The 23188-nt window shown below is 35.9% G+C and overlaps 1 protein-coding gene across 2 annotated transcripts; it reads left to right on the forward strand.

Annotated features, from left to right (window-relative positions):
- The first annotated feature begins 2387 nt into the window (after positions 1-2387).
- FAM170B (family with sequence similarity 170 member B) lies at positions 2388-22562 on the forward strand. 2 transcript variants are annotated; one of them, XM_003755156.3, is made up of 5 exons: positions 2388-2718; positions 6395-7085; positions 8982-9020; positions 9314-9440; positions 21618-22562. In XM_003755156.3, the coding sequence occupies exons 1-4, from the start codon at positions 2601-2603 to the stop codon at positions 9405-9407; spliced, it is 942 nt and encodes a 313-aa protein (XP_003755204.2). In that variant the 5' UTR covers positions 2388-2600; the 3' UTR covers positions 9408-9440; positions 21618-22562. The 2 variants fall into 2 exon arrangements, with proteins under 2 accessions (XP_003755204.2, XP_031812140.1); XM_031956280.1 differs by lacking the exon at positions 8982-9020.
- Positions 22563-23188: the final 626 nt, after the last annotated feature.

Genomic DNA, 23188 nt, shown 5'->3' on the forward strand with positions numbered 1-23188 from the left:
CTCTAATTTTATAGAATTTCTTGAAAGCAATATAATGTTGAATTCAAATTTTTAATTTACAGTTTCCATTTTATGGGTAAATTCATCCCATTCACATTCTAAGCTATACTTGCATATTTTCCTTTTTTTTCCATCACTATTCTTCTCATTTTATTCCAATCACTGTTCTCTTTTACTTCTAGCTCCTTCTACCAGTAGCAAATGAGAGAAACAGATGTCACCATTGAATCTGTATTCTTGGCTCAAATGTTAACCCAGTATATTCCATGGAAACTCAACCTGGATTTAATAGGAAAGTCTATAGTCTTTAGTCTGGGGCCTATCTCTCATTGCTAATATGATTCTTACCTTAGTCATTATGGCCCTGAATCCCCTCTGGAAGAAGCATGACAGTGTCTTCACATGTCTGCTAGCCAATAAAACTTTTTAAAAAGACTCCAAAAATATTGATAGTGTATTTTGGAGACTGAATTGGCTTTAAAGGCATCCTGTAAAGTCCTTGGCTGCATTTGCCTCCTTTCTATCTCTTTGATCTCATAACACTAACTAGATTTAACCCTTCAACTGCTTTCTTCTTATGTCAATACATAACCCTCTGTAGCTCTTCATGGGCAGTGATCTACCAAGGAGCCCACACTGGTCTCTGCTGCAGTTCTTAGAAAATATTGAAAATAATGCTGGCTTCTAACCTCATCTATGGGCCAGAACTGGTAGACCTTGAGAAGCCTTATTATAGTATTCCAAGGAGGTAATGGCTACTTGAAATAGTGTGATAGCTGTGTGAACACAAAAAGTTAGATATGAAGACTTCAGCAAGGCTTGGTGCATTTGATGAGATGAGCATAAGGAGAAAGACAACTTCAACAAAAATGAAGGTCATATCAGAGTCCTAACATGTGTAATTGATGCTAATAAAAAGCATGTGGGGAAGAGCTCAAAATGATTAATTCAAATGAGATTTATATAACCTATTATTTTAGTTACCCATCAATCACTGGATAATATCCAATTACTTAAGCAAAATGATATACTCATTAAATTGGGAATTAGATGATCTGGGTTCAAGTCTTAGATTTGCCTTAAAATTTGTCATCTTAGATAAATTACTTAGTATTTTTTGGCCTTCATTCTTTCATTTGTAAATGGGGGATATTGATTGATACATGTAGTTCCTATCTTAAAGGAATGTTATGAAAAATCAATATGAAAGTCCATGAATTAATTAGAATATACTCTGGAAAAGGAAGAACAAGTTCATTTTCTCTTTCCTTCCCTCCTTCCTCCCTCCCTCTCTCCCTTTCTTCCCTCCTTCCTTCCCTCCTTCCTTCCATCCATTCTTTCATTCTTCCTTCCTTCTTTTCTTCCTTCCATCCGTCCTCCCATCCATCCTTTCTTCCTTTCTTTCCATCCTTCTATCCATCCTTCCTTTCATCCTTCCTTTCTTTCCTTCTTTCCATCTTTCTTTCCCTCCTTCCTTCCATCCTTCCTTCTATCTTTCTTTTCCTTCCTTCCTTCCCTCCTTCCTTCCATCCATTCTTTCATTCTTCCTTCCTTCCTTCTTTTCTTCCTTCCATCCATCCTCCCATCCATCCTTCCTTCCTTTCTTTCCATCCTTCTATCCATCCTTCCTTTCATCCTTTCTTTCTTTCCTTCTTTCCTTCCTTCCTTCCCTCCTTCCTTCCATCCATTCTTTCATTCTTCCTTCCTTCCTTCTTTTCTTCCTTCCATCCATCCTCCCATCCATCCTTCCTTCCTTTCTTTCCATCCTTCTATCCATCCTTCCTTTCATCCTTTCTTTCTTTCCTTCTTTCCATCTTTCCTTCCCTTCATCCTCCCTTCTTTCCATCCTTTCTTCCTTCCATCTATCCTTCCTTTTTTCCTTTTTTCCTTCTTTCCTTCCTTCTTTCCTTCCTTCCTTCCTTCCTTCCTTCCTTCCTTCCTTCCTTCCTTCCCTCCTGTTTCCTTTTATTATTCATATATTTATTCATTTCTACCTATATATCACCCATTTATTTCCATATTTCTATATTATATATATATATAGTTGCATTTATTGATTTGTTTTATCTATTCCTCCAACTACTAGATTTATTCATTTGTGCATTTAGCTTCCATTTATTTATCCATTCATTTATTTTCTTATCCATTCATTCATTCTTTTTTTTGTTTTTCAAGTCATGAGTCACTTTTGCATTGTAATTGTGGGATCACATGATATGTTTTAGTGATGTGTATCCTCTTCATCAATGCAAGCCTGAAATAAAGTTGGTAGATGCTTTTCCCTTGTTGCTGAGGGAACTTGTTGCTGCTTCTGCTGTTGCCATGTCTGCTTTTCACCTGAGATCCCAGAACCATCCCGTGTCACTGACGAGGTCACAGAACTCCTCAGGGGCCTTGGTGACCATTTGGATGCTAACAGCTGCTCAGACCGAAGCAAGATCTGAGAGCTGCTGCCTGCGTCCATCTTTGTGAGTCAACATATTTGAAGCAGAGGCAAACCCATCGCCAACTACAAGAACACTGAGAACCCACTTAGAACAGGGAAGAAGGGAATCAGGTGGTTTTAAGGACCTTGCCAAGGGTTGTTTAGTTTACTAATCATGAAACGCCATTATGTTGACACTGGGAATGAGAAGGATCTGCCCTATAGCAAGGCTCCGTGCCAACCTGCCGAGGAATTGGATGATGTGAACTGGGTACCTTTTTGGGAGCAGGCAGGTAAGGAGATGTGGACCTGAGCTTAGACCCGAGCAAAGTTTGCTTTCCTAGGATGTCAAGGACAAAAGAAAGATGTTGGATTCTACCCATGTTGAAAGGTTCTATGACATAAACATGATTGTTCTTTTAGGAGAGCAATTTTCATAAAGTTGGCTGGGTAGCGTCAGTGATGCATTCTTTCTACACAGATAAATAAGAATTTCCTCAGATGAAATTTTTCATTGTGATAAATGCTAGTAACCCTGGTCAAAGATATGGGAGGGGAGACTGAAACCCATGTGAGGCTCTAGAGGACAACAATAACAGCAACAACAGTAATAATGTGAAATAAGATCCATAACTCCAATATCAGTAATAATAGTTGATAAACAACCCATGTTTAAATAATATTTTAAGGTTGGAAAAAAGCTTTATATATATTTTATCATTTGATCTTCACCATACCCCTGTGAGGTAGGTGCAATTATTTTCCTCTTTTTTCAGACAAGGAAGTAGAGGTTTAGAAAGGAAAAGCCAATTTTCTAAAATTACTCAGGAAGCAAAAGTAAGGAGAATTTGAATCCCTTGAGTGTTAAGTCTAGTGAGATAATTCACTGATGACACCAGAATCAGCACTTGGCTTCTCATTAACTCTAGTATTGAGTTCCTACTACTACTATCACTGCTACCACAACCACTACCACAAGTACTACTATCACTACCACTATCACTACTACTGCACCACTACTTATGGCTCTACTACTACTACTACTACTATACTACTACTACTGTTACTTCTACTATACTACTACTACTGTTACTTCTACTGCTATCTACTACTACTAGTGCTGCTACTAATAATATTGCTATTACTACAACTTCTACTGCTACTCCTATTCTACTACTACTACTGCTACTATTACTACTAGTAGTAGTATTATTACTATTACTACTACTACTACTACTACTACTACTATTTTACTACTACTGTATTACTACTACTACTACTACTACTACTGGTATTATTACTATTACTACTGCTACCATTACTATTACTACTGCTATTCTACTAGTTTACTACTATTACTGCTATTATTACTAGTAGTAGTATTCTTACTATTACTACTACTGCTATTACTACTATTACTACTACTGCTGCTGCTGCTGCTGCTGCTACTACTACTAGTACTACTGTCACTACTACTGCTATTCCACTAGTCTACTACTACCACTGCTACTATTACTAATAGTAATATTCTCGCTATTACTACTACTACTACTAGTATTACTACTATTACTACTACTGCTATTACTACTGCTGCTGCTACTGCTGCTGCTGCTGCTACTACTACTACTACTACTACTACTGTCTCTACTACTGCACCACTACTTATGACCTCACTACTACTATTACTGCTATTACTACTTCTACTACTCTACTACTATTATTGCTGCTATTAATGTTACTATTACTACTGCTGTTATTACTTCTACTACTACTTTGCTACTATTACTACTGGCACTATTACTTTTATGACTACTGCTGCTTTTACTTCTATTACTCTACTACTACTGCTGCTACTATTACTACTACTGCTGCTGGTGCTGCTGCTATTACTACTGTGACTACTACACTACCATTACTATTACTATTACTGCTATTCTACTACTCTACTACTACCATTACTGCTACTATGACTATTACTACTAGTAGTATTACTACTACTATTATTCCTACTACTGTTATTACTACTACTATTATTCTACTCCTGCTACAGCTAGTATTAGTACTATTAATATTACTAGTGTTACTATTACTACTGCTGCTGCTGCTATTAGTACTACCACTACCACCAGTATTATTACTATTACCATCATAACAACTACTACTAGTACTATTATTACTACTGATTACAATAAATATACATAAATACACATATAGAAACAGAGACATATAGAGAAAGAAAGGACAGAGAGAAGAAAGATTAAAGAAGAGAGACACACAGAGAGAGAACTTTAAAGTTTTCTAAGCTGCACATGTCTGTCACAATGACCCTGTGAAGTAAGCACACTTATTATTCTTATTTTACAGATGAGGAAACTGACTCCCAGAGAAGCTAAATGACTTGCCTAGAGTTATACAACTAGTTAAGTATCTGAGGGAGAATTTGACCTGACTCTAGGTCTAGTACTCCTATGAACTATTGCACTCACCAACCAATAAGAATAACAACAAAAGCAATGATAGCTCACATTTATTTAGCACTTTTAATGTCTGAAAAAAGCTTTATAAGTATCTCATTAAATCTTCATGACAACTCTGGGAGATAGGTATTATCTCCTCATTTTCTAGTTGAGGTCCAGTGGTAAGACAGATCAGGATGACTGGAGATTCCTGAATGCATTGGAAAACGTTGGCCTTTTTAAGCTAAAGTCTTCAACAGTTTGGTCTCAGTTTGACAGAGGCAACACCCATTCAGTAATTAGGGATAGGTAATGACTTTTTTTCCCTAGTCAAAAAACAGTTTAATCAATATTGGAGGAGAAGGCCCTCAGAGTTTCTGGCAGCAATTGCTATTTACATTTACTCTGAGACAATCTGGGCCAAAACAAAGACTAAGTGAGTTTGGCCTGGGCTCTTTTGTTGGCCCATAAATGAGAGCCAGAGTGATTAAGGATTAAAGTGTGTTCTTTAGGAAAGAAATATAGCCTCTAAACCCCAAGATATCAAGGGAAGGAGGGATTAAAAAAAAGGAAGAAGGAAGGAATCAATCAATCAATTGAGCGATCAATCTACTGTCCGGTCCTCAGTGGGTCAGCTCTTACAGAGGTTATTTGTTCTGTGTTTCCAAAAATGGCCATGACATCAGGAAGGGGATGCCATGATGTGTAAATGATCTGGGATTGAGGGAGGGAGGACTGGGAAAAACCACCACCTCACTGTTTCCTCCAGAGCCATCTGGGTCCATTGCCCAGATATAGATCAGGACAACTGGAGATGGCTCTGGATGCAGATGGCTTTAGAGGAGAAAGTGACCTTGTACAGTCTTTCTCACTCCAATCCAGATCACTTGCATGTCATGGTATCACCTCCCTGATGTCAAGGTCTTCCTCAAGAACTAATAACCAAAAACACAACGGAGGTAATTGAGATGGAGAGCAATTAAGAGATTTGCTTAGAATTATTGGGTGTCTAAGGCTGAATTTGAACTCAGGACTCTTAGAATGCAGACATAGGGTTTTGTAGCATCTGGCTTCCTCACTCTTACCTCTAAGTTCAAACATAGAACCTTATGTTGGTTACCTTTCCTAGCTTCTAGTTTCCTTTCTACATAGCCCCCGCAAAGGGGCCCAACCATACTGAGGTCCTTGCTGTTTCTCCCTGTTTCCCATGCCTTGGGGACTCTCTCTAAGCTCCCTGCCTTAGGTTCTCTGAATCCCATCCCACAGGAGACCCCCACCCTGCAGCAGCCAGTGCTCTTCCCTAGTAGTCTGCTTCTTCCTACTCTGTTCCCTCTTGGCTGCAATCACCCCCAGAGAAAGCTTCTCCCTGTCAGTGGGGGAGCTCTTGCCAGGAAAGCACCACTTTGTCCTTTTCCATTGTATTCTCAGAGTTCAGCATCTGACAGCACCTAATGAAGGTGAGCTGGCTGGTTGCACAAAAGGTAATGGGTGACAGTTTAATTTTATTTTCTAGGAGATGTGAAGGAAGAAGAACCTGCCCCTGTCCCCGGACCTTCAGTAAACAGAGCCCAAGATGCTGGTGTGGAGTTCAAGGTTCACAGTCAGCAGGGGAGGAGTCGAACCCCCTCAGTTTACCAGTCTTGTTCACAGTATTACTCTTGCTTCTCTTCAATAACCAACCCCGAGGACAACAAGTCCCAGCCAAACACGTACGCCTTTTACACCCGGGTGCAAACAGTCCAGGGCGTGGCTGTGGCCTGGGAGACAGAATCTGGGTTTGAGCCGGTTGGTATTAGGCCTCGAGTAAGGGAGGCCGAATTCACTGAGAGGCAGAGGAGGGATGGCTCTCCCCTGGAAAGCATTTCTACTAGCGACCTGGTCAGTGAGATTGATTCTTGGGAGGGAGAAGCTGCTCAGGACTGGGAAGAGCCTGAAATGCCAGTGCCAGATGGTACCCAAGAGATCAGGGAGACACCTGACTGGCTAATCACCACCAACTATGGCCTCCGCTGCCTGGCCTGTTGCAGGATCTTCCCCAATTTGGAAGGCCTCCTACACCACGCCCAGCATGGGATCAAGGAGGGCTTCAGCTGCCATATTTTCTACCGGGAAATGCTTCAGAGAAGACAATCCCAGAGTCAGCTGCAGGACCAACCGCCAGAGGACCAGGATCAGGGCCAGTCCCATAGTAGTGAGCCTAGCAGGTGCCATATAGCGCTGTTTTAGTCTCGGAGAGACAAGCAGTAAGCCGAGGTCATGTGTCTGGGGACCTGGGACTTTTCCCATCATAACACACGCTGGACTGAGACCAGTTTTCCAATGACTCTCTTGATTAATCATAATCATCTCCTGAACTGATAGCATAGGGACCAATAAGGAGAATGAAGAGGAAAGTGGAACGAACATAATAAGGGGGGGGAATGAAAATATGAAAAGAGGAGGGACAAAGGAGAAGGGAAGGAAGAAACCATCTCAAAGTTCTTGGGAGTTCTAGAGAAAGAAGCCCTCTTAATAGCTCTCTGAGAAGGAAGAACAGGGTTCAGGAAAATCAGGTTCAAAAAGGCAGCCAGCTGAGAGGAAGATACTTTGAATCTCCTTGTGAGGGGGCACAGGACTTCCAGTACATTGCTGGTGTTAACACAAAGCTAACATTGTTTCTCTCCTTTCTCTCCCCTATTTTCTCCTCCCTCACTCCTTTCCGCCCTCCCTCCCTTCCTTCCTCCTCTCTCCCTCCTTCCTTTTTTCCACCTTTCCTCCTTCTTTCCCTCCCTTCCTCCCTCCCTTCCTTTTCCCCTCCTTCCCTTCCTCCCTCCCTTCCTTTTCCCCTCCTTGCCTTCCTCCCTCCCTCCTTTTCCCTCCTTCCCTGCCTTCTTCCCTCCCTTCCTTTTTCCCTCCTTTCCTTCCTTCCTCCTTCCCTTCCTTCTTCTCTCCCTTCCTTCTTTCTTCCCTCCCTTATGCCCATCTTCCTTCCCTCCTTCCCTTCTTCCTTCCTTCCCTCCCTCCCTTCCTTTCTTCCTCCCTCCCTCCTTTCCTTTCTTTCTTGCTTCCTTCCTTCCTTCCTTTCTTCCTCCCTTCCTCTCTCCCTCCCTTCCTTCCTTTTATGCCTAATACAAGGGTAAGTTTCAGGAAAAGAAAAGGAAAAAATAATACAGGCTGTTAAAAAGCTTACATTATCTAAGTGGTACCTTATGATCCTAGATCAATAAATTTAAATATATATGTAATACACAATTATATGCACATGTAACATATCCCTATATAGAGTGCACATGTTTATGTGTATGAACATAAAAAACACATATATGTGAGTGTATGTGTGTGTTGGTAGTTTGGGAGGAGAACAGATTAAGGACTTAGGGAGAATCAATTCAAGCTTCTTGCAGAAGACAACAGGAGCTAGAGTCTCAAAGGCTATTAAAGTTTGAAGAGTATTAGGAGAAAAAAGGAGGGAAAACAATGAGCCCACAATCCTCCCAAGCATGATCTTAAGGAACAATGATGTGCTCTCTTTCAGAGAGTTTACTAAATCAGTAGAAAGGAAGGAAGAGGAGAGGGAGAAAAAAAGGAACCACATAAGGAAAACAAATGAGTTAACAGAGAAATAAAAAAAAGAAAATTGCAGCTGTAAGAGCCATGACAATGTGCTGGGGGAAGCAAAGCAAGAAATCACTGTACACTGAAATCTTCCAGGGTTTAACCCTTAAATTGATATTGTAGGTTAAAAAAATTATATGGGAAAGACCTTTTCTCTCCTGAAATCAACATTAATGAGAGATCAGAAAGAAATGATCTGCGTTCATAGAGGTAAGGGGAGAAAACCTCTTTGTGTTAATCACTATAAATGAGCAAAACATCAATATCTGTAAGAGACAGTAAGACCTTTTGACAACAGTTTGTTGTACCTGACTGTTAGTTCCTTCATTCTGTAGGTTCAATATTTCATGTGCCTTGAACTAGGATCTCTTCAGAAGCCAAAAACTGGATCCAATTAGATTAGGTCAACCTTTTGGGGGACTCAGATGATTTTGCTTGGGCAAAAGATCCAACTGACCACATATCTTCCTCTCCCTCTCCTTCTCTTTCCATCATGACAACCAAAGAAAGCCTCAAGAAAACCAAATCTTACCAGGACTTGAATGGTAAGAGATGGCGATGAAATAATATCTTTCCTTTTTTAATGACCTGATGTCACCAAATATTAACACGGACAAGAAATCCTACTTGTGGATTTCTAAATGGCTATATACAGCACTCTGTAGACTGCAATTTAAAATGCCACATGTCTTATTAGAATTTGCTCATCTCATTTCAGGGGTCAGGCCTGAATGGCAGGTACCCACAAAGAATATATTTATGCAATGGCAGAAAAGTCTTGACTTCCAGGGTCTTGAAATATTAAAGCTGTTTTACATATGTCGTCGTTGTCTTACAGCTTATCAGCAACAGCAGCAAATGAGAAGTATCAAAGGAAGTCCTGTGCCATCTCCAAGGGAATGGATCAATACAGAGATCAAGAGCAGAGCTAAGAAAAGTGGAACAAACAAAGAGATCGAGAGAAGGTAAGAGGGTTAAAAAAGATGAATTTGTGAAAGCTGCCAGAGGAGGGGAAAGGACACAAGGCATAAAGACAATAAAAAGGGGGATTTGCAAAACTTTGAATCTATAGTCAGTCTGGAACATGATCATGAGTTGAATGAAATGGTAGGAAATTTCTTGTATGTGAGAATGTTGCTTTTAAAAAAGTGATGATATATGGTCTTTTAATTATGAATAATCAGTTTCTGAGTTGCAATTTCCAAACCCTTTAGTGATCAACCAATCAATCAATAAGCATCTATCAATTGCCTACTATACACTAGACATTTTCCTGGGTGTAGTGATATGACAAAATATAAAGCAGTGTCTATTTTTGAGAAGCTTACATGCAATGGAGACAAAGATATCACAAGTATATATATATATATATATATATATGTATACTTCCACATAAAATGCATATGTACATATACGCAGAATAAATATAAGATAATAAAATACAACAGAGTTATGAAAAGAGAAGATTTGGAAAATAGAGAAAAAGGTGGTATTTCAGCTGAATTTGAATTCCAAGCATAGAGATAGGAGAGGGAATGTTACAGGACAGGAGAAATGACTGTTTTGAAAAGAAAAGTAATACATAATGGAAAAGAGGAACAGAAAGATGGCTGATTTGAACTGGAAAAAAGCAGTAATACATGATGAGGATGTGAACAAAAGTTGAGGTTGGTCATAAAGGGCTTTAAAATCAAAACAGATAAATTTATATCTTATCCTAGAAGCAATTAAAAATCATAGTTTATGGAGTAGAATCTGTGAAAAAAAAAAAGGAGGAATAATGGTATGAGGGAAATTTCTTTTTCTTCTTTTCTTCCTCCTCCTCCTCCTCCTCCTCTTTCTCTTCCTCCTTCTCTTCTTCCTCCTTGTCTTCTTCCTCCTCCTCTATGCATCCATGGTTGAAGATTCTTTTTTTCCCTACTTTAAAAATATTTATTTTGTTTTTTTATTTATGGCACAAAATAAGTATTTCTATAACATAGTATAATAAAAAAGATTGCATATGAAACTGCAATTCTATTTCTTCTCTCCCCTTCCACCTTAGGAATGGCTACTATTAGACACAAATATATGTGTGTATATGTCTGTTTATACATTTATTTAAATACATACACATATATAAACACATACACACATATGTAAAATCATTCTATCTATACTTCTATTTATTAGAAGTTCTTTTTCTGGATGCAGATAATATTGTCTTCTTTTGTATGTCCTTTGTGATTGATTTAGATATTTTAATGGTCAAAATGACTTAGTTGCTCAAAGTCATGCTTAAAATATATTGCTGTTGCTATACATAATGTTTTCCATTCTGCTAGTTTCACACTTCATTATTTTGTGCAAGGTCTATATTTGTTTTTTTTTAATTATTTTATTTCTTCTGTTCATATATATATATATATATACATTAATTTTAGATACATTTCTTTATGAATGTTGTTGGGAAAGATAAATCAGAACAAAAAGGAAAAACCATGAGAGAGAAAAAAGAGAAAAAATAGAAAAAGAATGAATATAGCATTGTTGATTTACATTTATTCTCCATAGTTCTCTCTCTGGATTGCAGATGGTGTTTTCTATCCAAAGTTTATTGGAATTGCCTTGGATCATTGAGCTGCTGAGAAGAACCAAGTCTTTCATAGTTGATCATCACACAATCTTGATGTTACTGTGCACAATGTATTCCTGGTTCTGCTTATTTCACTCAGCATCAGTTTGTGTAAATCTTTCCAGGTCTTTCTAAAATCAGCTTGTTTATCATTTTTTTATAGAACAATAATATTCCATTATCTTCATATACCATATTCAGACATTCCTCAATTGATGGGCATCTAGTCATTTTCCAATTTCTTGCCACCATAAAAAGAGCTGTATCCTTGGGATACAGATGCTGCTGGATCAAAGAGTATGTAGAGTTTTATAGTCCTTTGGTCATATTTCCAAATCGTCCTCCAGAATGATTGGATCATTTTACAGCTCCACCAACAATGCATTAGTGTTCCAGTTTTTCCATATCCTCTCCAACATCTACCATTATCTTTTCCTCTCATCTTAACCAATCTGAGAAGTGAGAGGTGATAACCTCAGAGTTGTCCTAATTTTCATTTTTCTAATCAACAGTGATTTAGAACATTTTTTATGTCTTTAATTTCATCATCTGAAAATTATCTGTTCATATTCTTTGACCTTTTATCAATTGGTGAATGACTTGTATTCTTATAAATTTGACATAGTTCTTAATATATTTTAGAAAGGAGGCCTTTATAAGAAACACTAGGTGTAAAAATTTTCCCCAACTTTTTACTTCCCTTTGAATCTTGTTTATGTTGGTTTTGTTTGTGAAAAATCTTTCTAATTTAATGTAATTAAAGTTATCCATTTTGCATTTCATAATATTCTCTAGTTCTTTGTTTATAAATTCCTCCCTTCTCCAAAGATGTCTGATAAATAAACTATCCCTTGCTCTCCTAATTTGTTTATAGTATTATCTTTTATGCCTAAATCATGGACTAATTTTCACTTTATTTTGGTATGATGTGAGAAATGTGAGTCTGTGCCAAATTTCTGACATGTTACTTTCCAGTTTTCCCAGCAAATTTTGTGAAATATAGTGAGTCTCTTATCTCTGAAGCTGGAGTTTTGGGGTTTATCAAAAACTAGATTATTATAGTCATTGATTATTGTGCTATGTGTATTTAACCTATTCCACTGATCTACCAATATATTTCTTAGCCAATACTAAATGTTTTTATGACTATTGCTTTATAATGTAATTTCAGGTCTGGTACTGCTAAGGCCACTTTTCTTTATATTTTTTCCCCATTAATTTACTTGACATTCTTGACCTTTTGTTCTTCTAGATGAATTTTGTTATTATTTTTTTCTAGCTCTATAAAATGATTTTTTGGCAGTTGATAGGTATACCACTATACAAATAGACCAATTTAGATAAAATTGTCATTTTTATTATAACCTACCCATGAACAATTGACATTTTCCCAATTGTTTAGATCTGACTTTATTTGTATGAAAAGTGATTTGTGATTGTGTTCATATATTTCCTGGGTTTGTCTTAGCAAATAGACACCCAAATATTTTATTGTGTCCACACTTATTTTAAATGGAATTTCTCTATCTCTTGCTGCTGGGCTTGGTTAGTAAAATACAGAAATGCTGATAATTTGTGTGGATTTGTTTTATATCTGCAACTTTGCTAAAGCTGTTAACTGTTTCAAGTAGGTTTTTGGATGATTCTTTAGGATTCTCTAAGTATATCATCATATCATTTGCAAAGAGTGATAGTTTTATCTTCTCATTATCTATTCTAATTCCTTTAATTATTTTTTTCTTATTGTTAAAGCCAACATTTCTAGTAAAATATTGAATAATGGGGGGGATTAACAGGCATTCTTATTTCATCCCTGATCTTATTGGGAATGTGTCCAGCTTCTCTGCATTACAAATAATGATGGTTTTAGATAGATAGTTATAATTTTAAAGAAAGCTCCCTTTATTCATATGTTTTTTAGTGTTTCTAATAGGAATTTGTGCTGTATTTTGTCAAAAACTTTTTTTGCATCTATTATATGATTTTTATTAATTTTGTTATTGATATGGTCAATTGTGACAATAGTTTTCATGATATTGAACCAATCCTGCATTCCTGGTATAAATCTCACTTTATCATAATGTATTACCCTGCTGATAAATTGTTATAATCTCTTTGCTAATATTTTATTTAAGATTTTTTGCATGAATATTTATTAGGGGGATTGGTCTATAATTTTCTTTCTCTGTTTTGGTTCTTCCTGGTTTAGGTATCAATACCATATTTGTGTCATAGAAGAAATTTGGCAGGACTCCTTTTGTTATTTTTTCAAATAGTTTATACAGTATTGGAATTAAGTGTTTTTCAAATGTTTGGTAAGATTCACTTGGAAATTCATCTGGCCCTGTTAATTTTTTTCTTAGGGAATTCACTGATGGCTTGTTAAATTTCTTTTTCCAAAATGTGACTATTTAAGAAATTTATTTCCTCTTCTGTTAATCTTAGAAATTTATATTTTTGTAAATATTCATCCATTTTAATTAGATTGTCAGATTGGCCGCCATGCAGTTGAGTAAAATAGCTCCTAATTATTGCTTTAGTTTCTTCTTCATCGGTGGTAAGTTCACCTTTTTCCTTTTATATGCTGATAATTTGGGTCCCCCCTTTCTAATAAAATTAACTAAAGGTTATCTATTTTGTTAATATTTTCATAAAACTAATTCTTAATTTTTATTAATTATCTCAATAGTTTTCTTAATTTCAATTTTATTAATCTGGCCTTTGGGTTTCAGAATTTCTAATTGGGGATTTAACTGTGGTTTTAAAAATGTATTCTTTTTTCTACCTTTTTCAGTTGCATGCTCAATTCATTGATCAACTCTCTAATTCATATAACTATTTCGAGATATAAAATATCTCCTAAGAACTCTTTGGCTGCATCCCACAGGTTTTGGTATGTTGTCTCATTATTGTCATTCTTTTGGATGAAACAATTATTTCTATGATTTGTTGCTTTACCCACTCATTGTTTGGAATTAGATTATTTAATTTCCAATTGGAAATTTCTTTTTATGGTTATCTAATTGAGAGGGGGAGGTTGATGTCTCCCACTAGCATAGTTTTGCTGTCTATTTCTGCCTATAGTTGGCTTACCTTCTTTTCTAAGAATATGGATGCTCTACTACTTGGTGCATATACATTTGGTATCAATACTTTGTCATTGTTTATGATACTCTTTAACAAGATGTAGTTTCCTTATTGCTTTTAATTAGATCTATTTATACTTTTGCTTTGTTTGAGATCAGTATTGCTACTGCTTTTTTTGTTCTGTTACTTTTACACTGTATGTATCTATTTCAAATGTGTTTCTTGTAAACAACATCATGTGAAATTAAAATCCTCTGCTACACACTTCCATTTTATAGGAGAATTCATTCCATTCACATTTACAATTATGATTACCAACTCTGCATTTCTCTTCATTCTATTTCTCCCCTGTATATATTTTTGTTCTCTTTTTCCACCCTGTCTCTCCTCAGTAGTGTTTTGTTTCTAACACACACTGCCCTCAACCTGCCCTTTCTTCTCTTCCTTCTCCTATCTCTTACTATTTCTGCCTTCCCTTCAATCTAGCCTTTCCCTTTTCTTTCCTCTTTTTCCTCCTACTTCCTTAAAGGGTAAGATAAATATTTATCTTTGAGCCAAAACTGATGAGATTACAGACGATGCTCAGTCCCCTCCCTTCTTTTCCTCTATTGTACTAGGTCTTTTGTGCCTCTTGATAGTATCTAATTTGTCCCATTTTATCTTCCTATTTTTCCCCCAATACAATGTTTTTTCCACCCCAATGTCTTTCTTTTATTTCTTCACATCAGAGTCCATTCATATCCATATCCCCCATTCATGTATGCCCCCCTAACTGTCCCATAACAGATAATTTCCAAAAGTTATAGATATCATTTTCCCATCTAGAGATGTAAATAATATTTAAAAAATATAAACATATACATACATACACATAATATATACATTTATACATAGACACACACACACACACACACACACACACATACACACATATATATATTACATAGTTTCCTCCTCATTACCTTTCTAAGCTTCTCTTGAATCTTGTGTTTGAAGATCACATTTTCTGTTTAGTTTTGGTTCTTTCAATAGAAATGATGGAATGTTTCTTACTTCATTGAAGATCCATCTCCTCCCCATTGGGTAGCTAATTCTTGGTTGTAACCCTAGGTCCATATTTCTTTGGAATATGATATTCTAAGCCCTCTGATCCTTTATTGTAGAATCTGCCAGATCCTGGGTAATTCTCTGTTAGTTGTTCTTTGATACTTGAATTGCTTTTGTCTGGCAGCTTGTAGTATTTTTTCCCTTGACACTATAGTTCTAGAGCTTTGCAACAATGTTCCTTGGGGTCTTTTTGGAGGCAATTGATGTTTCTTTCAATGAGGATTTCTCCTTCTGTTTCTAGAATATCAGGGCATTTTTCCTTGACGATCTCTTAAAGAATGTTATCTAGGCTTTTTTTTTTTTTTTTGGTCATGGCCTTCACATATACTGATAATTTTTAAGTTGTCTCTTCTGTATTTATCTTCCAGGTTGGCTGTTTTTTTTTAGTGAGGTATTTCACATTTTCTTCCTTTTTTCATTCTTTTTAGTGTATTTGACTGATTCTTGATATCTCATAGTTATTAGCTTCCATTTGCCTGGTTCTAGTTTGTAATGTGTTAAAACTTGTAAATCCTACTCCAGTTAGCCTTTGTATCTTTTTTTCCATTTATTTAATTCTACTTTTTAAGGTGTTTTCTTCAGTGGATTTTTTTTTTTTTTTGCATTTGACCAATTTTTTTTAAGGAATTGTTTTCTTCAAATTTTCCCTTTCTTTTCAAAGCTATTGACTCTCTCCTGGCTACCTCTTGTTTCTTTTACTTCTTTTATTTGCCTTTTAAAGTTTTTTATGACTACTTCCAAGAAGCCTCTTTGGGCTTAAGATCAATTCACATCTCTCTTTGAGAGTTCCTCTGTGAATAGTAGCTTTCTATAGTTAGGATTCTTTTCTGTCTCTTGCTCATTTTCTTTCCATCTCTTTTTCCCTACTTTTATTTCTTTTAATGGGGTACAGGAGGCACTGTTCCAGGTTTCCAGTGCAGCTGTAAGCCTTGGATTTGAACACAAGGACCCTTTGTGTTTAGTGTTGTGTTCACAGCCTTATTTGCTCTCTTCAGGAAAGTTTGTTTTGCCTTCTGAGCTTACTAGAGGCTGTTCCACTGGTCTGCTCTGCTACTCAGTCAGAACCCAGGATCTGTTGCTGATCTTCTGGGCTTAAGACCCTGTCATTGGCTTTCCCAGACACCATCTGAGCCAGGCTGAATACCCCTTTCACCCCAGTGAGACTGACCTTTTTTGAAATCCTTCCAATGTATTTTTGAGCTGAAGAGTCGTTTCTTTCTGTCAGACTGTTCAGAAGTTGGTTTCATGTGGTTTTCAAAGGAAACTGGGAGAGCTGGAGCAGCTTCCTGGATTCACTCTGCCATCTTGACTCTTCCCCTGGAACTCCTATATTTTTCTAAAATCAATGAGCTCCAAGAGGTTATTATACTGTGCATACCCTTTGACCCAGCAGTGTAACTACTGGGCTTATAATAACCAAAGAGATCTTAAAGGAAGGAAAGGGACCCACAATGTGCAAAAATGTTTGTGGCAGCAAGGACCTGGATAGTGAGTGGATGTCCATCAATTGGAGAATGGCTGAATAAGTTATGGTATATGAATGCTATGGAATATTATTGTTTTATAAGAAAGGATAAGCAGGATGATTTTAAAGAGGCCTGGAGTGACTTACATGAACTGATGCTGAGTGAAGTGAGCAGAACCAGGAAATCATTATACACGGCAAAAACAAGATTATATAATGATCAATTCTGATGAACGTGACCCTTTCTAACAATGAGATGTTTCAGGACAGTTCCAATGATTTTGTGATGAAGAGAGCCATCTACACCCAGAGAGAGGATTGTGGGAACTGAGTGTGGACCACAACAAAGCATTTCACTCTTTCTGTTGTGATTTGCTTGAATTTTATTTCTTTGATTTTTTTTTTAATTTTTGACCTGATTTTTCTTGTGCAACAAGATAATTGTATAAATATGTATGCCTATTTTGCATTTACATATATTTATACCATGTTTAAAAAATATAAAAAATAAAATCAAATAACATCAATGAGCTCATCATTTTCTTTCAGCATAATAGCATTCCACTACAATCATACACCACAACTTTTTCAGAAATTCCCTAACTGGCAAGAATCTCTACAAATTGCTCAGTTCTTTGCCACCACAAGAAGAGCTGCTATAAATATTTTAGAACATATTTGTTCTTTTCCTTTTCCCCTAATAATCTTTGGAAAAAGACCTAGTAGTGATAGTGATCATTTCTATACAGATAACTCATAATACATATATATATATATATATACATAATATATATTACATATACATATATATATATAAAACATATATATATATAAATATGTATATATGAATGAATGAATGTATGTATAAAAACAATATTAAACTTATGACTTATAAGGGAGGCACATTTTTAAAGGCCCTAAGTTGATAGTAATTGTGTCCTTGGAAATATAGTTATGAAATATATGATTAACTTGTACTTATGCCTCCATTTTTCTGCAAAAACTATAAAAATGGATAGGGAAGCTAAGAAAATTGACTCTCCTGTGTAGTTAATAAATCTGTTCCTTGCTCTTATATCAGAAGCAAAAGGAATCCAGAACAAAGATGTTTATTAGAAATAAGATTAGAGGGGCAGCTAGATGGCATAGTTGAGAATGCTGGCTCTGGGAGGACCCGAGTTCAAATCCAACCTTAAGACACTTAATACTTACTGCTTGGGCATATCACATAACCTCAATTTCCTCACAAAAAGTGATATAGAATTAGATTTGTTAAATGTAGTCTCTGTTCCTTGCAAATGATTCCCCATTTCACAATTTCATACCTTTATACTTGGTCATCCTCATTTCTATAATGCACGCTTTTTTTTTTTACCTCTGCCTTAGAATCCTTTTCTTATTTACCATTAGCCATCTGCTGAAAAAAAGTTTTTCCTGATTCATCCTCAAAAAAGCCAGTGTCCTCCCACCTAAATGAACCATTTATATTATTAACTTTATATTTTTGCTATATGTATGTATGTATTTCCATGTTTGTTATGTCTCCCATTACGATGAAGGCTTACTGAGAATAATAAATGTCTCTTTTTGGAACTTATTTCTAGTGCCTAGTACACAGCAGACACTTAATAGGTATTTGTTCATTAAATGATTGAGAAAAAGTCTGAACTCTCAAAGACTATAACATGGAGTATAAGTTTGGCAGATTTTGTTAAGCTAGAAAGCTACCTACTCATAGAATTGCTATAGGAAAACATACTGTTTAAGAACTATGTAAATGTAAATAACTGTCAATTGTTTAGGTCTGGCTTGGGCTATGGAATTGATTAAATATTCTTAAATGTGTTTTTGGAGTTATATAGAAGAAGAGAGAGGTATATGTTTTCCTCCCCCAAAATTGCTTAGGCAGGACTGACTTTTGACAAAATGACAAGTTGGCAGTTTGTGCTTTTCCTTTTTTTTTCCTGTGTATTTTCTTCTAACACCTTGACTTATTCTCCTCCAGTCATTAGTGCCAAAATTAAATACCCAGTTCTATATAGCGCCCTGGTTATCTTGGCAAAAAGGAAAGTCTTTGATTCACTAACTATTTTATTTTAAAATATATTAAGGTCTCTTTGCTCTCATCCCATCAATATTTACATTTATAAGGATAGAAACCCAAAGGAATGACTCTTAAGCAGTTTCCAAAACTCTTATCTTTTTTGGAGAGTAAGATCCTCCTCTAACATTCCTTAAATCATATCATATCACTGAACAACTTCCTTACATGGGACTATTGTTTGTATGTGACATTTGTTTCCTGTATCTTGATCCCATACAAGGATTAGGAAGAGAAGCTGATAAAGCAAGTGTGTTGATCTTATAGCCTTCTCTGTAACAGTATCTAGATTCTGTAAAACATAAAACTGGTTTTTAATGTTTTATTAATGTCTTTTATTTTTACATTTTTTATTTCGAAATATATCCCTCTTTTCCTCTACCCCATCACTTTTCCCTTAAAACAATTATTTTTTAAAAAGCTCAACCAAAACAATAGCATGAAACAATCATTCCCAAAGTTCTCTATTTTATCTTTTTTAATAGTATTTTATTTTTCCATACATGCAAAACCTTGTGTTCCAAATTTTTCTGTTTCTTTCCTTCCCTCTTCCCTTCCCTAAGACAGCAAGCAATCTGATTCTATCTTTTCAATAAAAGAATGGAAGTGAATTTCCTTTTGTCATCTCTGCGATGGATAAATTAACCAACAAGAACTTATTAAGCCCCCACTTTGTACCAAGCATTATCCTAGGCAATGGCGAATGCAATGATAAAAATGGTACAGACCTCCTCAGGGAACTTCAATTGCATCAAGAGAGACACTATATATATATACTTATACAAAACATTTTAGAAAAAATGCAAGATCATTTGTGAAGTGACTAGTACCTGGTGGGGGATAGGAGAGACATTATCAGAAAATAACACATAGAAAAGCTACTGAATCAGAGATTTGGAGGGATTCTCAAAGATTTAAGTGAGGTGGGCATTCTAGGCATGGGAGGTAGCTGTAGAAAAGGCAGGGAGACTGCTGAGCCTGTACCTCAGAGATCATAAAAAGGGAAAAGGACCCCAAAAATGTTTGTGGAAGCTCTTTTTGTAGTGGTAATGAACTGGAAACTGATGCCCATAAGTTGGGGAATGGCTAAATAAGTTATGGTATATGAATGTTATGGAATATTATTGTTTTGTAAGAAATGATCAGCAGGATGAATACAGAAAAGCCTGGAGAGACTTACATGAAACGATGCTAAGTGAAATGAGCAGAACCAGGAGATCATTATACACAGCAACAAGAAGACTATATGATGATCAGTACTGATGGACGTGGCTTTCTTCAACAATAAGATGATTTCGACCAGTTCCAATGATCTTGTAAAGGAGAGAGCCATCTGCATCCAAAGAGAGACTATGGGAATTGAATGTGGATGATAGCATAGTATTCTCATCTTTTTTGTTATTTGCTTTTTGTTTTCTTTTTCATTTTTTACTTTTTTGAACTAATTTTTTTGTACAAAATGATAATTGTAGAAATATTTATAGAATAATTGCACATATTTAACATATATTGGATTGCTTGGTGTCAAAGGGAGGGAGAAAAAATTTGGAATTCAGATTTTGCAAGAGTAAATGTTGAAAACTATCTATACATATATTTTGAAAATAAAAAGCTAAAAAAGAGAAATTGCAGAGAAAATGAGAGATAAATTGTTGTGAATGAGCAACAATAAGGAGGTTAGTTTGGTTTAAGCATAAAGTTAAAAGAAATAATCATTAACTAAGCACCAGCTATGTATGGGACATTGTGTTAGATGCTGTGATTACAAAGACAGAAAAGGAAATAATTCTCACTTTGTAGCTTGGTCATTATAATTGCCCATCATTCAGTTGTTATTTCATATATCTTCCTAAGTTTTTTGGAGTCTCCCATAATTATGATTATCATACATATTACTTTATCACAATTGGGTATCGTCATTGTTTAATTATCTGGCATATATTTTGTTTCCAGATCTTTGCTACCACACAAAAAAAATTGTTATAAACATTTTTATAGTATGGGGCCTTTCTGTCTTTGATCTTCCAAGGTATATGCTTAACAGAGGGACCTCAGGATTAAAGAATATGGTCATTTTAATATTTTTTCATATTTCCAAAGTGTTTTCCAGAATGGTTGACCTAATAGAGAAACCATGGAGATAAAGAATGGATTTTTGGGTGCGAACACCAAGAAGGAAGTCAATTTGGCTTAACCATAGAGTACAGGAAGGGGACTTTTCAGAAGCATTTATTTATTAAGCACCTGCTATTAACCCTGCATTATTGTAGATGCTATTATTACAAAGAGGAAAATAAAATATTCTTGGCTCTCCAGAAGCTTATTGTATGGAAACACTCTGTCTTTCTCAAGCTCTTTCAATTCTATTTCCATTTTTCATCTACTTTGCCAATTTACTGAATATGAGGTGAAAGAATGATTACAACATTAGATGTAGAATTAGGAAGCTTTCATCTCAAACATGGATGTAATTTCTCTCTCCTTCTATTCCTCTATAAACTGTTGGAATTGGACTAGATTGTTTCTAATATCAATTCTATGATCCTCAAAGTTGCTTAAATTTATATTTTAAAATTATTGCTGATCTGAAGCATTCTTTCACCTGACTATAGTTTGCAATTCTTTTGAGAATTGCTTGCTCATATCCTTTGATAATTTCCCTCTTAGAGAATAGCTTTTGGTCTTATGTACATCCTTTTTTTTTTAAACCAAAGGGCAATTCAATGGATGAGTTGTAATTATCAATCTTTTTTTTAAATTATCACCAGATCCACGAGAATGGTGAAGAGAACCAAGGAACATGAAGAGGACCTCAGCAGTGTCTTTAGGCAGGAACCACCCTTCACACTCTGCACAATTGGAACAGAGAGCAGAGTAAAAGAATGGACAAGAGATACAGGCTGTACGACTGTCCAACAGGAGCTTTCTGGCTAAAAAGGGTGATGGAGTGAGTCAAAATGCATGTGGTCTCTTCCCAATTACAAGGCCACATACAAAAAAAAGGACTGGCCTGAATCTGATGTTAAGAACATAAATGGCTGGTTTAAACTCATGACTCATTCTCTCCATCTCTCTCATCCTGACCTGTACAGCCCCATGTTGTCAGAGACACCTCTTTGAACTTCCATTCCCATACAGAATCCTACAGAGCCTGTTATTGAATTCAAACATTTATTTATTAAGCCCAAATTTGGATGATAAGTCCTGTTGTTGGTACCTAGTAGATCCTGTTTGAAAATACAAATACCATAAGCATTTTATAGGGAAAATGCAAAAATAAAAATTTAGATATAAATATTTAAAATATAAAGGTATATAAAATACACATCTTAGGAGGCTATAAGACATTAAACTCATTTATACTATGTTGTTGATAGCTCACGAGATCCATGTTTTTCCTATCTTTGCACCAGGATGGTCGTGATTGGTTGATTAGTGACTTTTGTACAACAGTAGCCTCTCTAACATTACACTTGTTCCTAGAGTTGGACCTCTTTTGGGAGAGTTGAGAAGGGAAAATAAGCCTACTACAACTATTACCATTCAATGTCAAAGGCAAGCATCTTGGACAACTACTCAACCAACACATTTATTAAGCATCCATTAGAAGAGCAGTTTCAAAGCTATCCATTTGGATGTCTAATGTGATATGTCTGTTCCTATTCTTATTCATCTTAACAGCTTCACACTTTAAAATAAAGTTAACCTTGCCTTTTAAAATAATTTACCATTTTGCTAAGTAATATTTTAATATAAGAAACACATGTATTGGCGAATCACAACTTTGTTTTTAGTATTTTGATAGCTGTGTTTCATTAAAATTGGTTTCCTACATTTATTTACTCTGAGAATGGGTTTCTAGACTTCATTAAACTTGCTGAAGAGATGCATTACAAACAAAAGGTTATGAGCTTTTGGTTGAGTCCAGTGACCAAGCTTCTTTTCTACAATATCATTATGCAACCTCCATTTAACAACCTTCAGTGAAGGGACCCCTCCTACCTTCTGCCCCATTAAGAGCTCTTGGACCGCTATAACTGTTGACTGTTTCTCACTTCATCTAAAATCTGACTTTCTGCAACTTCCATCTGTTGTATTTAGTTCTGCATTCTGGAGTCAAATAGAACAAGTCTCAAGACTTTAGGAAGACCTAAATTCAGATTACACCTGAGGCACTTAAGTTTCTATGTGACTGGACAAGACACTTAACCTATGTCTTTCTCAGTTTCCTCATTGGTAAAATGGAGATAATAGCACCTGTCTCCCAGGGCTGTTGTGGGTATCAGATAAGACAATTATATAAATGATTTACAAACCTTAAAGTGCAATATAAATGTAA

The sequence above is a fragment of the Sarcophilus harrisii genome, chromosome 2 (assembly GCF_902635505.1).
Source record: "Sarcophilus harrisii chromosome 2, mSarHar1.11, whole genome shotgun sequence".
Classification (NCBI taxonomy): Eukaryota; Metazoa; Chordata; class Mammalia; order Dasyuromorphia; family Dasyuridae; genus Sarcophilus; species Sarcophilus harrisii.

Bases quoted from the DNA above. Each gene is read 5' to 3' on its own strand.
- FAM170B (XM_003755156.3), top strand. From the start codon at position 2,601: ATGAAACGCCATTATGTTGACACTGGGAATGAGAAGGATCTGCCCTAT. The intron at 2,719-6,394 runs GTAAGGAGATGT...TTTATTTTCTAG, and splicing joins ACCTTTTTGGGAGCAGGCAG to GAGATGTGAAGGAAGAAGAA. The intron at 7,086-8,981 runs GTGCCATATAGC...TGACAACCAAAG, and splicing joins CATAGTAGTGAGCCTAGCAG to AAAGCCTCAAGAAAACCAAA.